Genomic DNA, 21,201 nt, shown 5'->3' with positions numbered 1-21,201 from the left:
ATAGACAGAGAGGCTGAATGGATTAAAACGAACTTGAAATTAGCAACAACAACAAAAAATTACTAAAGTTATCAAAAAAAAATTGAAATTAGCAACCGAAAAGTCACTGAAAAAGCTGAACTTAGCAGAAAGGGCCAAGATGGCCGCGCTCACGCGGAGCCGCAGCTTCACGGGCTCCCGGTGAAAACCCAGTTTTTATTAGTTTTGAAATCGGCTTCGAGCCTGACTGCACGCTTTAAGCATGTAAATTATGGTCGAACCGAAGTTATGATCATAAGAGAAGGTTCGACTCTGGACACAGTGAATCAACAACGATCGGAAAACTATGCTCGGCAGACTGCAGCTTCTACAGACATCAGCATGGAGGCAGCTGCACTCTTAACGGAAACAGGAGGCGCTGTGCGCAGGCGAAGTAAAGAGGGAGACGAGCCGGAGTGTTAGCAAGACTCAAAGCTAATGCTAATAAACTCCCAATCCCGTCAGTCTTCCTGTCCAACTTTCACTCTTTTGAAAACAAGCTGGATCTGCTGCGACTGACAGTGAGTGTCTCAGAGGAGATGAGGAACTGTGCTGTACTCTGTCTCACGGAAACATGGCTTAATAGCGACATGCTAGACTCAGCCTGCCAACTGGATAACAGACTTGTTTTCGAGCGGACCGCTGCAGCAAGCTAATGGGGAAGACACGGTGAGGTGGAGTGTGTGTCTAGGTAAACAAAGGTTGGTCCACAAACTGTGTTCTGATAAACGGTTCCTGCTCCGAGGCTTTAGAACAACTCACTGTGAAATGTCGACCACATTATTTACCGCTTGAGTTTATGACGTGTTTATCATTGTTGTCTATGTAGCCCGGATGCTTTTTTTTTTTTTTTCATTCAACCATTATTTATACAGTTTAGTCTCATTACGAGAGACCTGATTAAATGCTAATGCTAAAGACACTCTGCAGGATCTACATGATAATATCAGCTCGCTTCAAAACAAGCAACTTTTTACGTGGTGGCCGGTGATTTTAATCACGTAAACCTGAAAGACATTCTGCCAAGATTTTATCAGCACGTGACCATTCCAACACGGAGAAATAACACACTCAACCATGTTTACACCAACATACGAGACGCATACAAAGCCGTACCCTGCCCCCACCTCGGCCTCCCTGACCACATCTTCATCTTTAAGGCCACCGTCTACCTACCTCTGCTGAGACGTTCCAGACCCTCACAGAGGACTGTCACCGTATGGCCCAGTGACAGCGACTGCAGGACTGTTTTGCATGTACAGACTGGTTGATCTTCAGGGAGGCTGCTGTAAATGAGAGAGAGCTGGATCTGGAGGAATACACATCTGCTGTCCTTGGATACATAAGCAAGTGTGTTGATGATGTCACCACCACCTATAAAGTGCTACTCGAACCAGAAACCCTAGCTGAACGCATAGGTCCGTACCCTGCTGAAAGCCAGGGATACTGTCTTCAGGTCTGGTGACTCACAGGAACTGAGGAGAACAAGGAAAAAGCTGGATGCTGGTATTAAGAGGGCCAAAGTCACATATGCATGGAAGATACAGGGGAATTTCTCCTCACAGGACCCACAGAGCATGTGGAAGGGTGTTAAGTGCATCACAGACTATAAAGTAGGGGTGCACAATGCCCTAGGGACCCATCACTGCCTGGTGCTCTCTTAATAGGTTCTATGCCTGCTTTGACACAAATGGACCACCCAGAACCAGACTCACCTCACCACCTCAGAAGAAGAGTTCTTTAGCGTGACCTCAGCCAAAGTAAGGATGACCATCAGGAGGATTAATCCTCACAAAGCAACTGACCCAGACAACATCCTGGGGAGCGTGCTGAAAGACTGTGCCGATCAGCTCTGCAAGGTGCTAGCCAACCTCTTTCACTCCTCCCTCACCCTGGCAACTGTTCCCACCTGCCTGAAGACCACCACCATCATCCCAGTTCCTAAAAGCTCAGCAGTAACTGACCTAAATGACTACCGGCCAGTAGCCCTCACCACAATAGTAGCTAAATGCTTTGAAAGACTGATCATGGCACACATCAACACTACCATCAACATCAGCGAGGACCCACACCAGTATGCATACTGCAAGAATCGATCAACAGAGGATGTCATCTCCTCTGTAGTCCACACTGCTCTCACCCACCTGGACTAATTAATCTCTAACCAGAATAATCACTAGAAAAAAATCACATCATGTTGCTGCTGATCTGTTTCATGTTGCTGCTGATCTGCTTCATGTTGCTGCTGATCTGTTTCATGTTGCTGCTGATCTGTTTCATGTTGCTGCTGATCTGTTTCATGTTGCTGCTGATCTGTTTCATGTTGATGTGTTCATTCGTGCTCATCTGCTCACACAGACTCATGTTCGTGCCGCCGTTCGGCGTATTGTTTTTATGCTATTAGTGCTTAGTGTATATTTAGTTGATGTTTTTCTTAGTTCATATCTTAGATCTTATTACTGTTTTTCTTATACATTTTATTGTTGGATGTAACTGGGACCCTGTGTACATAATTTTGTCACACCACATATACCACGTGGTGTGAACGACAATAAAGAATCTCTGAATCTGTATCTATCTGTATATGTTAAGTGATATCATTTGACATATCACCTTTCATATGCACAACATGCTACATATACACTTTACAGTTACATAGACACATAAACATGTTTTTGGCTTCCTGCGACATTTCCAATCTGTTTTTTATAAAATTTTATATTATATTTATTTATGGTTAAGTTCAATTTTAATGCACAAATATACATAAAGGGACAGAGAACACAAATAATCAGTCTTTCAGTTTAAAATCTGTGTCAGCTTTTTCTACACTCAAGACAGAATCTAAACCAATATGTGATTTATTTATTTATTTTTTACAGTTTAAAAGTTTTTATTTGCAATGAAAATATCATGGGTCAATTTTCAATTTAATCACAAGTACTGAAATTCATTTGATGATTTAGTGTTGAATCAGCATATTAAATCAGGACAAGTCGTCTGTGGTTGACGAGGTGGAGACGATGACACACGGCCACAAATAACTGTGAAGTCTTATGTAACTGTTGAATAACGGAGCTGCAGGAGGACATCGTCTATGAAAGAATTGTGAGGGAGCGTATTGTCAGGGATCACATGACCTGCTGGCACACTGTGATGTGTGCTTATTATTTGATTTGAAGTGCCCAGGGCCATTCTTTTGAAACTTTGTGTTAAACTGGCCCCAGCTTTACAGAGGGAAACCAGGAAGAGGCATGTGCTGGTGCCAGTTCAAATCTTCACTTTGCTGTGGTTCCTTGCAACTGGAGCCTTTCAGAGGGAGCTGGCTGACAGGCCGGGTATTTTTCATTTGTCCCTGAGTTGTGCCATGATAGCTGTTTGGGATAGCCTCATCCTTATTCTATTCAGTTCAATTCAGTTTATTTATATAGCACCAAATCACAACAAAGTTGTCTCAGGGCACTTTACAGAAACATTCACATACATTAAAGCCAATTAGTAAAGTTCTCTATTTAAGGAATCCAGCAGACAAGATGAATCTTGGCTTCGTCACAGTCCCTCATCATCATCAAGCACAGTGGCAACAGTGGAAAGAAAAACTCCCCTTTAAAAGGAAGAAACCTCCAGCAGAACCAGGCTCAGGACAAGTGTCCATCTGCTTTGACCGGCTGGTTGAGAGGACAGGAAGGAGAGACAGACGAACACAGAATGGTAGGTCCAGGTGTAGGTCCAGGTGTATCTGAAAGACAAAAAAAAAACACATGTTAAGGATAGAAAAAATAATTACAAATACAAAATAGGTTGAGCAGAGTAAGTAAAGACAGTAGCAGAGTGAAAAGACGTGGTCAGTTTGTCCTCGAGTCAAGTCATATTTATTTATAGAGCACATTTAAAACAAAAACTGTTACCAAAGTGCTTAACAAAAATATCACAACATCAAATAAAAAGTAGCAAAATATATTTACAACACGGTATAAAAATATAAAACCGAAAACATAATTAGAAACAATGAAATACTAACTCAGATCACGTGTCAAAAGTCAAGAAAATAATAACAAAAAGCATAAACTCAGTCAGAAACAATGAAATACTAAATCAGATCTGATGACCTTGTGTTAAATAAGAATAATAACAAAAGCATAAACAGAATCCGCATCAATGACAAACTAGATCTAAATCTGATCACTCTGTGTTAAATGTCAATGAGTACAGGTGTGTTTTTAGGAGAGATTTAAAAGCAGAGACTGAGGTGGCCTGTCGAATGTTGATGGGCAGATTGTTCCAGAGTTTAGGGCCCACGACTGAGAACGCTCGATCTCCTCTGAGCTTCAGCCTGGTTTTTGGTATGGCCAAAAGCAGCTGGTCTGATGATCTCAAGGCCCGAGAAGGAGTATAAGGATGAAGGAGGTCGGAGAGGTATGATGGTGCAAGACCGTTAATGCACTTGAATGTCAGCAGGAGAATTTTAAAATCAACTATGACACGCACAGGAAGCCAGTGAAGGGAGGACAGAACCGGAGTAATGTGCTCAAACCTGTGAGTTCCTGTTAAAAGCCGAGCTGCAGCATTTTGTACGAGCTGGAGACGTGAAAGTGAAGCCTGACTGACCCCAACATAAAGTGAGTTACAGTAGTCCAGCCGGGTTGTAATAAATGCATGGACTAGTTTTTCAAGGTCGGACCTGGACAGAATGGACTTAAGCTTTGCTGTCTGCCTTAGCTGAAAGAAGCTTTATTGTAGAACAGAGTTGATTTTTTAATTAAACTTAAAGTCCGAGTCTAACTACCCCGAGATTGGTAACCGACTGCTTTAGATGTGGCTGAAGGGAGTGCAGGTTTACAGGATCAGTGACAGTGGTAGAGCTTGGGTTAAACACAATGACCTCAGTCTTCTGATCATTAAAACTCAAAAAGTTTGCAGCCATCCAAGTCTTTTTTTTCATTCATTCAACCTTTATTTAAACAGATAAATCACATTGAGCCTCGAAGACTCATTTACAAGTGAGACCTGTTTGGACAGACAAAAAACAGTGGTTAACAGGACACATGTAGGAATTGGAGGCGAAAAAAATTCCTATCAGTCTTTTTTCTTGGCTGAGAAAAACCCCTAATATTAAAAAAACACTTCGCACAAACAAGCACATATTTACGTAGACATTCTGCAGAGCAGAGCAGGAAGAAGGAAGAGACGAGAGCGGTCAACAACGTCTACAGATGCTCTCGAGGTCACTGTAATCAGTCAATGTCCTCCGGTGAGATCCATAATCATTCTCGAGTATGTCGAGAAATGGCCAAGGATAACCTTGTAGTGAACTACAATTCTATAAGAATCCAGAGTCCTGAAATGATGATATAAAGTTTTTTCAGCAGGGTTTCATCTGGTTATCAGTTGGAAATTCCTCAGGGAGGGGGTGGTGAGCGTCAGATCACATTTTCTCCAGGCGACTTTAGATAAGATGGCCTTCAAGGACAACCAAGGCGACCAAAATTTAGATAAACACACAGTTGTTTTGGGGACAGGCAGAACTTAATGACATCAACCTTGAGTCTGTGTTTGGTCCACTCGGTTCCGAAATGTCCAAATTAACATGGCCATCACCGATGGAAACGTGTCTGAGTAAAAATCCCCAAGATCTGATCCATTCAGCCCAAAGCATTTGAGTCCGGGTACTCCAGACATGAACCCAATAAAGGCAAGCAGCGTGATCTGGTCCAAATTTGCTGCTGACGACTTCCTTGATTGTAGATAAAACCAGACATTTTAGCAAAGGTTGGATGGAGCAGGAACTGTTTGGTTTTAAAGGCAGATAAATCTGAGAATCTTCGGCGTAACAGTGAAACGAAATACCATGTTTCCTCAGGATTGACCCCAAGGGGAGCAGATACAATGAGAACAGAAGAGGTCCAAAAATGGAGCCTTGTGGGACCCCACAGGAAAGAGGGACAGAAGCGGAAAAATGATTGTCAAAGTTAACACAGAAACTCCTGTCACCCAGATACGAATGGAACCATTCTAGCGCCACCCCTGTAATCCCAACCCAGTGTTCTAGCCGTGACATAAGGATGCTGTGATCAACAGTGTCAAATGCAGCGGTAAGGTCGAGGAGTACCAGGATCACACACTGGCCAGAGTCATTCGCTAGCAGAATGTCATTACAGACCCTTACTAAAGCTGTCTCGGTGCTGTGCAGTTGTTTAAATCCTGACTGAAAAATCTCAAAAATTCCATTTACATTCAAAAACTTGGTTAGTTGACTAAAAACTATTTTCTCCAAGATTTTAGAAAGAAATGGCAGTCTAAGCCTATAGCAGCATAACTAAGGGACAGCTCAGGAAACCCAAGCCGACCCTAACTATAGGATTTAGCAAAAAGGAAAGTCTTAAGCCTAGTTTTAAAACTGGACAATGTGTCAGCCTCACGGGCAGAAATTGGAAGTTGGTTCCACAAGAGAGGAGCCTGATAACTGAAGGATCTGTCTCCCATTCTGTTTTTGTAAATTTTAGAAACTACAAGTAAACCTGCAGCCTGAGAGCAAAGTACTCTGTTAGGAAAATATGAAACAATAAGATGTAATATAAGATGGAGCCAGGTTGTTGAGAGCTTTCTAGGTTAGAAGTAAGATTTTGAATTCTATTCTGGACTTGACAGGGAGTCAATGGAGAGAAACTAAAACTGGAGAGATATAATCTCTCTTACTAACTCCAGTTAGTGTATAACTAACTAACTAACCAAGAAGTATTTGTACAACCAGATAATAAACCATTGCAATAGTCCAGTCTAGACGTGACAAATGCATGGACCAGTTTTTCTGCATCAATTTTAGATAAGATGTTTATAATTTTAGTGATATTATGCAGGTGGAAGAAGGCGGTTCTAGTAACATTTTTAATGTGGGGAATAAAAGACATGTCCTGATCAAAAATAACACCAAGATTTTTAACATTAGAGCTGGAGGACAGATTAATGCCATCTAAGGAGGGAGAAAGACTGAAAAATTCATTTCTAAGTTGCTCAGGTCCAAAAACCAAAACCTCAGTCTTGTCTGTGTTCAACAGAAGAAAATTAAGGGTCATCCAGGTTTTTATGTCTTTAAGACATGCTTGTAGTCTAAGTAGCTGATTGGATTCATTGGGTTTAATGGACAAATATAATTGTGTGTCATCAGCATAACAATAAAAAGTTACCCCATGCTGTTTAATAACTTTACCTAATGTAAGCATATATAAAGTAAAGAGTATTGGCCCAAGCACTGAGCCCTGAGGAACTCCATGACTAACTTTGGTGTATGAAGAAGATTTATTATTTACATTTACAAACTGGAATCTATCAGATAGATGTGATTTAAACCACTTTAGAGCCGTTCCTGTAATCCCAATATCATATTCAAAACTCTGTAGTAAAATATTGTGATCAACTGTATCAAATGCTGCACTGAGGTCTAACAGGACCAGTATAGACACAAGTCCATTGTCTGAGGCCATGAGAATATCATTAGTGACTTTTACTAGTGCTGTTTCTGTGCTATGATGAGCTCTAAACCCTGACTGAAACTCTTCTAACAGATTATTTCTTTGTAGATGTTCACGCAACTGACCTGCAACTATTTTCTCTAGAATTTTTTAGATGAAAGTTAGATTAGATATAGGTCTATAGTTGGTCAGAATATCTGAATCAAGATCAGACTTCTTAAGTAAAGGTTTAATTGCAGCAACCTTAACGCGCTGTGGTACATAACCATTCATTAAAGACTAATTAAGTAGATCCAAAATGTGGACATTAATTAGGGGAAATACCTCTTTAAACAGTCTGGTTGGGATGGGATCTAGCAGGCATGTGGATGGTTTGGATGAGGTTATTATTTTTGACAATTCATCATCCTTATGATGCCCAGATACAAAATCCCCTACACCCTGACTGAAGTGCTCCTTCAACAACTCATTTCTCAACTTTAAATTTGATATTGAACCACTTTTTAAAATATTAAGTAAGGACCATAGATCAGTTCCTGCTGTGTTATCATCACTGACACTTGTTGCCACTTCTTTTTCCTTTTATTACTAACCCCAGTTTGATGGTCTACGGTAAATAAAAAAATGTATTGGTTGCCTCTACCTTGGGCACTATTACACCTATTTTAGTTTCCAACAAGTCATGACTCAAAACGTTGGAAATCAAATCTAAATTGACAACCAGCTGATTAGATCTGCATTATTTAATGACCATTAAAATGCTGTTTTTGGGGGAATTCAGTCAGTCGGTCAGTTATGCAAATTACACAACTATGAAATGGTAAAGTCAGGGACTGATGTTACCATTTCTTAGATAAAATAAAAACATGCTGTTGGTCTATAAATTATTTACAGCCACTCTGAGAAAAGCTGTTTTATCAGTGAGTGACTTACAGATTTGTCAGATGTGTGAGCTGTTATTATTCAGTAGTTATCTTCCTGATACAGGGACACAGACTGTTTTTTAAATTTATATTTAACTTTCTTTTTTTATGAGCTTCTGCAGTATGTGATCATGTAGGTGATGTGTGTTGTTTAATATGACTGTTTTGGTGATCTGTTGTGATCGGTGGTGGTTTTGTTGGGAAGGTGAAATCTTCAGTGATAATGCTGGACATGTGAAGAGCAGTAGATGTCCACGCACTCGATCACAGCTCTGTTCCCAGTCATACTGATCTGCAAGCACATTTTGTATGTTTCAGTTTGTGTTTAGAAGTTGTTAGAAAAGAGGAAGAGTTTTTAGTGCCTCACCGTTCTCGTAAAGATAAAATTGCACTGGCCACCTTCAAAGGAGAAATGAATGTTGTTTGTCTTGTAAGCAAGCCATGACAGACCATGTTATCAGATAAAATGTGCAACCAACCAATAATGATTGTTTTCTTTATATGGGGGCCGAGATGGTGTAGAGGCAGGGCAGCCGGCTTGGGACCCGAAAATCCCAGGTTCAATCCCCGGTCACTGCATACCGCGTGGTGTCTCTGGGCAGCACACCTCATCCCCAAAATGCCCCCTGGGCACCTTCAATAGCTGCCCACTGCACCACCTGGTGGTGGATGGGTTAAATGCAGAGACTAATTTCGCCATTGTATGGAAACGTACAGTGATGACATTGTGATGACATTATTATTATTATTATATATAAGAGACAGAATAATTGTACTACAGCCAACCACTAGAGGGTGCTGGTCCCTTGTGGCTTTAGTTTCAGGTTTACAGTCTTGTCTCTAGTTATAATGTATCTTCAGGTCACGTTTCAGAGTGTGGAAATAAAATAAAAAATGCCATGTCTTTATCGCATCTTCAGGCTCTCAAACCATAAAACATGATGGGAACAGTTTGTGTTTTGATACGTGTCCTTTTAACAGTTTGGTATTATTTGACATAAGTACATTCACTGTTTATTTTTTTGAAAATTTTAATTAAAATCTGTACAGTGGCCGTTAGATTTTTGCTGACAGAGTTGATTCCAAAATGATAATAGTAATAATAATAAAAACAAAAATCTGTTAGCAGTCAGATATGTTTTGAGGATGAATCTCAGCTACCACCACATCAAATTTTAGGTTAATTTGTGTAAAACTGTCTGAGTTGTAGCCGTATTTTTAGAGCTCATCCAGTGGTTGTAAGATGATTTGTACACAGACATAAACATTGATACAGGCAAAAACAATCTCTCCTGCTTTTGCCTTTCAGACGTGGGCGATTACCGTGTTTTTCAGCGTATAAGTCACGTTTTGTTTGCATAATTTGCATGCCCTGCGACTTATTCAGTGAATCAAGTTATTTATGGATTTTTTTCCAAATTTAAAAACCAATTTTTGGCACACCGGCCCACTTTTCCAGGTTGTCAGCGGTGAAGTATAATACAGCGAAGCGACGTATTTATGCTTTTTGTTCCACTTTATTAAACATATCTGGACTGATGCGACTTATACGGTGGAAAAGTACGACCAATTTGAGTTTGGACGTTGTCTCCGTTTAGAGCTTCTGGACCTGTTAGGTGAAGTTTGGACACAACCAACAGAATTCAAACCAATAACATGAAGCTCACATAAAGTTTATGTGCATCATTTGCTGCTGCGTGCACGAGTGCATTCGGTTCTGATGAAACGATGCAGCTGCTGCAGGGCTGGCTACAGGTTGAGTCTCCGTTGGTGTGGTTGTTGTTGTGACGGCAGGAGCTGGGCGCTCGCAGGGAAGGAATCAGCAGAGATGAATGGCTGGATTGGAGGAGAGGGCTTGTGGTTGGAGAAAATGTCAAAAATCTCAGGTCAGAAGAGGCCGGGAGAGAAAAGTATCAATCATTTGTTCACAGGTACAGTCTGTGCTGCTTGTGCTCACTGTAAACATCTGATAAGCCTGGCGTCGTGCACATCTCCCCTCCTCTTGTGTGGTTTTGTTGCTCAGCTCTGGTGCAAGTTGCAAGGTGCTTGATAGGAGGGATTTCACGTTTGGTGGTCATGTGATCCAAGTAGGACCCCTCCCTCTCTCTCCTTTTATACAATATACAAGATGTCTGACCCAAATCTGCAAAGTACAAAAAGGAAACCAGTGGTGGAGGAATAAGATGGGGGAGGGGATGTTCAAGGCGATGATGTTGGGAAATTTACATGTCACTTGTTAAGTGTCAGATAAAATAAATCATTAGAGAAAGGCTGGAGAAGAAAGCAGGAATATGGACTGCGAGATGGATCGTCTTGGTGTAGGGGTGTTGTTTTTTGAACCAAGTCAAACAATCCTGTTGTGTCTTCACATGATGTGGCTGTGATGATGTCTGCAACACAAGCCGTGTGTCTGCTGCGTGTTGCTCTAATGTCAGGTCGTTGGCACATGCGTCACAAGCTGTTTTATCCTGTAATGCATTTTTTAAATTCAAACATTCGAATGAACAAATGCAGGGGCCCTATGAAAACTGGTTTAGTCAAAGTTTTCCCCCCTAAATTTAATATTTTAAGATGTAACATTTGACCCATTAAATGCCTCTTATCAATCAAAACAATTTCAACAATTAAACATCTTAAATTTAAGTAACTGGTTTTAACAAATACACAGTAAACACGGTTGCAGTTAAACAGAAAATTTTATGCTTAATGAACAAGCTTAATAACTTGTAAGTAATTGATAAGTAATAATAATAAGATTAATAATAAAAATGCTTTTAAGTACATCACATGTGTTTTTATGTGAGAGCAACGAAACTGTTCTTTTTGGAAAATACATTTTTTTCCTGTATACACTTAAATAAACCACCTTATTTTTCACAGTTCGTCTATAAAATATAGTGTTTTTTTTTTAAACGCATCTGTAGATTGAATTCTCTGGTTTGGATGAGACTCTGTGTTTTGTTGACAGTTTTTTTCTTCCACACAAAGTTTTGTCGCACAGTTTTCATCGTGACTGAGAAAACGGGTGGAGTTTAATTGTTTCTGTAAAAGTGGAATATTTAATTGTGCACGTGGAGCTACAGCGTCTTTAACAGCTCACACATTTTCTGCGGACATGTAAAGAGTTTGTTGAAGTGATCAGCCAACGTTCGCTCGCGCCGCTCTGTTGAATCCAGCTCCTTGTTCTGGTCAGTCATGTGCTGAGAAGATGTTCATTAATCCTGTTCGTCGTTCTGTCATGAACTTTGTGTTTGTGTGATTCTTGAAAGTCTGCAGACAGCAGTGGATCTGTACCTGCGTACCCCCCTACACCCATTCCCTTTACACAAAGAGGCAGCAGCTAAAATACTGTTCTTCATTCTGTCCGAGGATTGTTAAGAAAAGTTCATTAGATTACGTCAACAGATTAATTAAATCTGCACCACTCAGTGGTTTACAGTCATTTCCCTTCATTAATGTCTAATTTTGTGGAAATCATAGTAATCTTTCTGGTATGTATGTTAAATGTGAATTCTTAAAGTATTAATAAATAGCAAAAATAAAAAAAAATATTAGCAAGAAATAAAGTCATAATTTCAAGATTATAAAAAGTTTATCATTTATCTCAGGACTGCAGTACGTTGATATTTTTGGTATGAAATATTTTCTGTATTTGTTCATAAGGTGTAATGTAATTTCCACTCTCACTGTCCAATTAAATTTAGAAATAACAACAACGTGTTTAACTTCAGCTTAATGTTCTTACAGACACTTGTTGTTTAGTTGTTTTATGACTCCAAAATGATTTTTTACTTGAGCAACTTAACTTACATTGTTAACTTCAGCTTTTTTTCAATGTTTTATTTGTGTGTTTCATTTTATTTCTTTCATTGTCTTGTCCTGGACACATTATTGGACCATAACTTGAAAAATCATAAATTTATCGTTAAAAGAACATGTAATACTGAAAAATATCCTCATTCAGATTTTGATGAGTAAATAAAAATGTAGCAAGCTAAACATGCATTTATAAATTACTTGACTGCTTTTTAAAGTGTATGCTTTAATTGTCGTGCGCTAGTCTTTGGTCCGCTAACAATTCATTGTTTCTTATCGTGTTCAGAAGAGATTTGTTGAAGAACATATGCAGATTATCAACTCCATTTCCATTTATCGGCTTCATCGTTTCTTCGTGTCTCTCTCTTTCTACTGAAGACACTGGATGACAAAAAGCTTAACTTCAGTTCTCTTCAGTGACCCCTCCCTTTCTCTTGTCTCTTTAAAATCTGTTTTAACCATCTAAACTTGCATTTTTGGATCGTTAAAAGCAGCTAAGCTGAGAAGCTAAGCTACGAGCTAACAGGCCGACCTCGGGGAAATAACCTCCGTCTTGTCAAAGCTCCAATATTCACGGTTGAAAGCCGTGCCTTCGTGTAAAAAGTTGTTTTTCTCTGCAAAAAGAAGCTGAGAACTTGTTTACTGATTTTTAGTATTAAAGTTTTTGTGTGAAAAATGCTACGCTAAAGAGCTCAAACCACACAGAGCGTCCACCATTTTGAGAACCGAAAAAAGGAAAGAGAGACAGCCCACGTCACGTCAAGGGGCCTCCCTCCCATTTTTCTTAAAGAGACACACTGCTGCTCCCTCACTTTCCATCCTTCGGTTCAAACAGTCTTATACTGCCATCCAGTGGTCAAAAAAGGTACTGCACTCAAAACAAATTAACCAACATTTCTTTTTAAATCTGACAATAAGTACTAATTATTGTCACATTTCAAACACTATTATCGTTTATTGCAATCATTTCTGAGACAATTTATCGCCCAGCAAAGTTTGTTATCGTGACAGTCCTAGTTCCTGGGCAAGACACTGAACCCCTCATAGCCTCTGATGTGTGTCCCATCAGTGTATGAATGTGATAAAGCTCTGATTAGTCTTCGTAGAGATCTAGTAGAGAGCTGTATGAATGGATAAATGAGGCACAGATTGTGTTGTAAAGAGCTTTGAGTGTCTTGATAAGATAGAAAGGCATTATAGAAGTACAGTACATTTATATGTATTTGTACTTGGAACAGGTACAGAACAAGTGATCACTGCTATCATCTTACAGAGGGAGCACATTTTTTTCCTTCTCATCACTAACTTTCACATGAGAAGTAGAGAAAACTCCACAGCCCCCTTTACACAAGAAGCTCTATTTTCTGTGCACAAAGAAAACTGCACCATGTGCCGAAGTTTAAACTAGATCTTGTTTGATCTGTTAGCACTCGGTTGGTATTTGAGCTGTGGATGACACCCAGCTACTGCTACACCAAATTTCACTTGAGTATCGGTAAAACAGACTGAGGTACAGCCTTTTATGTTTTATAAAGTTATTAAGTGTCGTACGTCTTGAATCAGTTTTACTCCAAACGTTAATCAGCTGTAAGTGCACATTGATTGATTCCTTTCAGAGATCTTCATCAAAGTCCATCCAGTGGTTCATGACAAACGAACACACTCAAACGGGCAATTACAGTGATAAATAGGGCCCACGATGGGTGAGTGATCCACTTATGGGTGAGTGATCCACTTGTTCAACCAATCAGCACGCACCTCTAACTGGTCCAGTCACAGCGTCAACACTGACTGGCTTCTTTTCAGCTAATAGACTCTGGAGTAGGAACCAAAAGACCTGATCAAAGCAGTTTAAAAGACCGAGTGTCCACACTTCCTGTGAAGCAAAAATCAATTCAAAATAGGATCTGGATGAGGTGGTTAATAGAACTGTGAAAAGGTTTTTATAAGCCAAGTGCACCTAAGAACTACTTCACTGAAACCACTTTAAAAAATCTGACTTCCTCTTTGAAAAGGTTCGTTCAGTCTGAGGTCCTCTCGTTAGATTCCTCTTGTTGTTTCCACTCGTGACGCACATGAAGAATGTGGGGAAGGAACATGAGGAGAAAGGGAGTCGAGGTAACCGGAATTTAGTAAAATGAGACATCCTTGCTCAAGAGCGCTATTTAATTATGGGGTGTTACGCGTCTTGTTTGTCTTTCAGTGTTTCAGCTTGAATCTTTGGAGTTATGAATGCTGATTAGTCAGCTGGCAAAAAAATGGCTACTAATGAGTCAACAAGTGATTGTGTGTTTGTGTCAAGTTTATCTGTACAGCTGTGTTGGATTCTTTAATGATAAAACAGGATTGCAGCCGTTTTAAATTGAAAGATAAGAAGATGACTCTTATCAACAACAACTATGTGTGTGTTTTTGTGAATCGCTGTGTGTTTGTGTCGCTGTTCAGAGACGAGTGCGTCTCTTCAAATCTCCGTTCTCCTAAATTCCTTTTGAAATCAGCAAGCTAAATTTAGCTCGCAGCACCCCTCCCCCTGCTCAGAGAGGTATCAGAGCTGCAGCAGACAGTGATAGGCTAACGTTTTGAAGTGCGCAGTCCACACACACATGCACGCACAGATTAAAGTGAGTGGATCGGAGTGGGAGGGCGCCGGTCTTTGTGCACACTGCGCTGGCTGTAGTGATGATGAATTGCTGCTGTGCAGCATTCGAGCTGCTTTCTGGTTCATGTGTGTCTTTCTGTCTCTCAGGGCTGCCGATTAAAGACAGTGGGGGCTCTTTAATGATCCCACCATTCATCCGATGAACCCCCTTAGCTCCATGAAACCAACCCTGCCTCCCACTCCACAAAGGTATCCATACACTTGCACACTACAAACTTTAGGCTCCTGCTCCCAGGGTTAGTTGTGTATCAGTTACGTGCACGCTGAGGATCATTTTGCACTCGTCTCTTTTATTAAAGCTGCATCGCCGCTTCATGATTAATTTTGTCTTGCATGGGAGCAATTCTTTTTAATTTATTATGTTGAACAGGGATCATGTAGTGTAGCATTAATCACAAAATAAACTGTGTTTTGAACCAAACTCTCAGAGCTTATTTCTACAATACATCTTAAATTACAAGTGCAAGTCTCACACCATGTTAGACCATTAGAATTTATGGTACCACTTTACAATAAGGCTCCCCTTATAGATGCTAATAAATAGTTTATTAATTCTCTATAAGCACTTCATAAATCGTTAATAACTGCTTATTATGCATTAATTAAGGGTGAGAGACAAAACTGATCAGTTTCTTGCCAAATCTGTTCACCTATATATTTAATCTAGAGTTGTAATATTAAACATTTCAGATTAAGTTACTACCTTGTAAGCACAATAAGTATTTGTAAACCTATTTTTAAGGATATAATATTAGTTGTAGATACTTATAATGCACTGATAAAATACAATATTATATGCTAAAGAAATGTTTACAAATATTTATTGTACTTATTCTGAAATGTTTAATATAACAACTTAAAATATATATTTCTTTCATTTACCCTTTATTTATCCAGGTAGACTCATTGAGCCACGAGAACTCATTTTCAAGAGAGACCTGTTTAGGAGCAGATGGGGGTTAAGGGTCTTGCTCATGGGCCCAGAGTGGGGCGAATGAGGGAGGGGGTAAGTGTGGGTGCTTCACCTACCCCACCCACATTTTTGATGTTGTTGGTGCCGGGGTGTGAACTGGCGATCTTCCGATCACAGGCCCACCTTCTCTAACCTCTGCGCCACTACTCCCCCCTAAAAATGATTAAATATATAGGTGAACAGATTTGGCTCAATATTTCACAAGAAACTGGTCAGTTTTGTCTCTTTCTCACCCTTAGTTAATGCATAATAAGCATTTATTAATGTTTTATAAAGTGTTTATAGAGGAATAAATATCATATCTATAAATGATTTATTAGCATCTATAAGGGGAGCCTTATTGTAAAGTGGTACCGAATTAATTATACATTGTTTGACACAAGAAAGCCTTTTAAATGTTTACTAGCAATGATAATGGGTGAGTGGGGTCCTTCATGATGAGTGCCACCTGCATCATGAAGGACCACACTCACCCAGCACACACACTTTTTGCACCACTCCCATCAGGAAGGAGGTTGAGGAGCATTAAGTGCAGGCTAGTGGTTACTAGACTGAGGAACAGCTTCTACCCTGAGGCTGTTAGACTCATGATTCTCTAACCAGAATAATCACATCATGTTGCTGCTGATCTGTTTCATGTTGCTGCTGATCTGTTTCATGTTGCTGCTGATCAGTTTCTTGTTGATGTGTTCATTCATACTCATCTGCTCACACAGACTCATGTTTGTGCTGCTGTTGGGCGTTTTGTTTTTATGCTATTAGTGCTTAGTGTATATTTAGTTGATGTTTTTCTTAGTCATATCTTAGATCTTGTTACTGTTTTTCTTTTACATTTTATACTTTTGTTGGATGTAACTAGGACACAATGTGTCCACAATTTTATTCCACCACATGTGCTGCGAATGACAAATAAAGAACCTTGAATCTTTGAATCCTTGAATAAATAAGGATGCACAGTTTTTGATAGTCGTGATTTTTCTCTGTGAACTGAGATTGATGTTTATGACATTATCTTTTTTTTTAATAAAGGAAAATAAAAGTAGTGAGTAAAAACAGCAAGTAAAACAAATATGTGCCCTTTGAGCAGGACACACCAATATAAACAATCCACTTTACAAATTGAAATGACATTTTAAATGGGAGAAGTTCTAAAGTCATGAATAAATATTAGACTTTAAACGACAAGAAAATACAAATCAGTTTGAAACACCTGTGGTTTTTTTGGACCCTCAGACAAGTACAGCTGTTCAGGGTTTGTAGTAAATCCATCGGTCTGTCAGCAGGGCTGAGATATTTCAGGTTTTAGTGTTTTAGTGTTCTGTCCTGAACTCAAAGGAGAACGTGAACGTTGTGCATTCTGTAGACCGACAATCCCCCTCCCCAATAAATAAATAAATATCAAACATGTTTGCACAAATATATATCATATCATCAGCTGCTGGTTGCAAACTGCAACATGTTAACACCCAAAGCTAACGGGAACAGATGTGTTTTCTGTCCAAGACATGAATTGTAGAAAGTTGTCCTGCAGCCCACGCATCAGACCGGCCCACCAGGACATGTCCAGGTCCTCCTGATTAGCCACTCCAGGTCTGTTTGAAGACAAAAACAAAAGCAAAAATGTGTTTTCAGTTCACAAGAATGGCTGAAAGTATGTACCCGTTTGTATAATTAGATTCTTATTCACTCAGCGTTGTATCAAATATTTTTCTTTTTAGTAAACTATGAATAACAGACAGTAGATTATTACAAGAACAACTTCTATATTGGCAGGAACCTCTTTAGGAATGCTCTGGCAGCTGCGCTGTTGTGGTTTTCTGTGAGGAAGTGGTTTAGAAGGAGGAAGCAAAGGGTAACCTCAACCGTCAGATGAATAAACCATGATCACGTTAATTGTTAGCTCACTGAAATAAATGATGCATTTGTGACCTTTAACTCACCACCGTCTCTGTGCTAGAGCAGTAATGAGCTGTAACAAGGTGTTAAACACTTTGTGTTTCCACAAGGAAGTGATGAAACACAGTTTGTGATACCGTGACATTTTGTGGTTATTGATATCTGGATGAATGCTCTCTCTGCCTCTCCTCAACCGTCCTAGTAACACAGCTCCATATCCCTCTGCAGCGCTGACGGCCCTTTTCTAAATGAGCCAGTCTCCTGGCAACCAGGCACCAATCAGCAAGCAAGATCTCTTTCTGTAGTAACCACAGTGTGGGGCGTGACCAATCCCACACACAGCCAGGTAACACATGACTCAGTACCACGGGGCATTGTTCTCCTCCTGTAGTTTGTGCTGAAACAACATAAATTTATATTCATCTCAGCATTAAATCACAGCAACGTTACAGTTTATGTCTACTCTCACCACAGCCATGGTACAATTATCCAACATTAGATAATAACATCTGCACTTGGTATTATTTCTCTTAGCCTTTTTGTCTGAGGATACTGTATGGTTGTAAGGTTTAAAAAATTGTCTAACAACATCTTTAAAGTCTTTTCTTAAGTGTTCATTCTGGTGATTTAAGTATTTCTATAAGGGAACTAAAATGCCTGAAATTGTCAGAAAAAATTCCCTGTTATCTTGTTTTTACGTCTGCCTATTGAAACCATTTAAATAACAAGAAAGTGCAGAGGAAATTGTTCATTTTGTTTCAGAATTTTGAGATTAACATTAAAATGGTGAGAACAAACCAAGTGTTTTCAGATTAAGCCCAGGAAAGGGATCCTCATGCTCCTGAACCAACTATTTATTCAGTTTGTTCATATTGTTCTAGCTGAGGGTCATGGTTAAAGTACAAAACAACTGCTCAGCATCTTTTGAACCAGTGAGGTGCGATTTATTCCTTCAGATTCCAAATTCACACCAGCAGAACTCAGTGTTTCCTTCGGTCCTCTGTGATGACTGAAGATGATGACTTAATTACAATTAAAACGAAGATACTGCCAAATTTTATTTCAAAGTTATTTATTATGTGGATTTGACTACAGACTGACTTTTTCTGCTAACTTCTGTCTCTTCCACTCCACCCACCCACCCAGAGGAACTTTTCTAAAGACCCATCACTCTTCAGTAAGATAACATTTTCTTGTTTTCCATGTAGGTGTTCGGTGCACCCATGGGCCCCGGTGAGAGCTCTGGTGGTCATATGATGCCAGGTGGCAGCCCTGGTATGGGCGGCAGTATGGGTTCCCAGTTTATGGGCCAGCAGGCGTACGGGGACTCTGTGTCTAAAGGCTACAGCCAGCCAGTCATGTACGGACGTCCCAACCCCGCGTACAATCCAGCCTCAGCCTACGGAGGAAGGTATGCTGCTTCTCTCACAAGTCTGTTTTTGAAGGGACACTTTCACACTTAAACTCTTTCCATTAAGCTGTTGGCAACTGGAAGCACTGATGCTTGAAGCATTGATCAGAACACACCATTGGTTGGTTCTCTAACTATCTCTCAGATAGGAGGCAATGTGTTCAACATAATGGTACTTCCTCCAGTTATTTAACTGTCAACAACGATGTACCACAAGGCTCAGTCTTAGGACCCACTCTCTTTACAATCTACATACGTAATGTAGATCAGAGCATCCCTGATGCATCCTTAAATTTCTATGCTGATGACACAGTTGTTTATTGTCGAGCTAAAACAGTTGCTAAGTCTTTCCAGCTTTTGCAATCTGCTTTTGACATCATGCAGTCAGATTTGTTCCGTCTCAAACTTGTACTAAATGCCGACAAAGGGATGTTGTTTTCAAACAGGAAGTTGGTCCCAGCAGTTCTTCCTTTGATTTTATCCTCGAATGGTTGCTTTACATTTTATATCTGAAATGTTTAACTTTTAACACAGCAGGAGTGTAAACTGCTGCGGTTACATTAGCTGGGAGACACCCAGTACCAGGGAGTTAATTTAGCTTCTGATCAGCAGCTCTACAACTCCACATGTCACAGTAATAATTAAATACCAGAACCTCCTTCATGCTTTTCCTAAAGATTATCTACTGCTATAGTTGTTTTGTAACAGCATGTTCAGAGGGTTTTTGTGTGATGGTGCAGCTGTGAGGTGGAAATGATGCTCTCAGGTACACGTTTGTCTCTAGTTGATAACTTGGCTGCTACCATTGCATAAATAAACCTACACAATGTGATGTTAGACTACTGTGACTCCAAAAAGACACGTACAGTCGAGTGACAGCCAACCCTCTTCTTATTCTGTGGTTTTATGCGTCAGGAAAGAGGGTGGACTTTTCCCCCATGACTGCATGAAAGTTACTGTCACATTAAACACAGCTGACACTTTATTTTGTATTTTTAATCAACATTAACCTTTGTATTGACTTTTAGGGAAAAATCTGCCACACATTTATTTTTTACATGCCTTTATTTATTTTGGTGCAGTCAACACATGATTTGTTTTCTTGAAAAAGCCATTCTACTTTCTGTGCCAGACTTTGTCAAATGCTTTCATAACCTCATTGTAACTTTACTACACACTCGTGTTCCTTAGGGGGAAAATATCTGTCTCGTTAGAATACATCCATCCATCCATTATCATTACCCGCTTCTTCCTTTTTTGGGTCACGGGGGTCACTGGTGCCCATGTCCACTAGTCACTGTGTGAGAGGCGGGGGACACTCTGGACAGATCTCCAGTCCATCACAGGGACACATGGAGACAAAAGAGACAAACAACCATTCACTCTCTCACTCACACCTAGGGACAATTTAGAGTTACCAATCAGCCTAACATGCATGTTTTTGGTCTGTGGGAGGAAACGACTGGAGTACCCGGAGAAAACCCACACATGCACAGAGAGAACATGCAAACTCCACCCAGAAAGGCCCGTGGACCGGGGTTTGAACAGTGGCGACCAGCTCGCTGAGAGGCAGCAGCTCTACCAGTTGCACCACCGTGCTGCCCTTCTCTCAGTGATGTTTTTTTTATCTTTGGTACTAAACTTTAAATTTTTATATTAGCCCACAAGATGGTTCTCCGTTCTTATATTTGAGAGCTTCTGAAAAAAATCTGCCAGACGCAGTTCAACTCACCCCAGAAGATATGCATCTTTCCTGGCCAGATGTCCCTGCCTCTTATATTGTCTGACGAAATGGTTTTAGTTTGGATGTAAAGAGCAAAAACCCACTTGTAATGTGCATAAATAAATATTTAGTACTAAAAAGCTGTTTCACTTGCAGGCAGGCTGCAGAATCAGACGGCTGACGGTATATCTCAAGACAGGAAGTAATTAGCAGTTGTAGCGTCCACCACCTGCAGCTCTGTTGCATCCGGGTTGGTACAGGCGAAAAACTTTTTAAAACTAGCTATTCTATCACAGACAAAATAATAATAATT

At 40.0% G+C, this 21,201-nt stretch overlaps 1 protein-coding gene across 1 annotated transcript in view; it reads left to right on the top strand.

Annotated features, from left to right (window-relative positions):
- LOC119424823 (zinc finger MIZ domain-containing protein 2) overlaps nucleotides 1-21,201 on the top strand; it is a 46,683-nt gene that overhangs the window by 4,135 nt on the left and 21,347 nt on the right. The window contains exons 2-4 of the mRNA XM_037692325.1: nucleotides 14,973-15,074; nucleotides 17,983-18,100; nucleotides 18,963-19,165. Coding sequence (XP_037548253.1) covers nucleotides 15,025-15,074; nucleotides 17,983-18,100; nucleotides 18,963-19,165 — 371 coding nt within the window. The 5' untranslated portion in view covers nucleotides 14,973-15,024. The remainder of the gene's footprint in view (nucleotides 1-14,972; nucleotides 15,075-17,982; nucleotides 18,101-18,962; nucleotides 19,166-21,201) is intronic.

This window comes from Nematolebias whitei, chromosome 18, assembly GCF_014905685.2.
Source record: "Nematolebias whitei isolate Nwh7 chromosome 18, NemWhi1, whole genome shotgun sequence".
In the NCBI taxonomy this organism is placed as follows: domain Eukaryota; kingdom Metazoa; phylum Chordata; class Actinopteri; order Cyprinodontiformes; family Rivulidae; genus Nematolebias; species Nematolebias whitei.
This window is presented reverse-complemented; position numbering and strand designations above follow the sequence as displayed.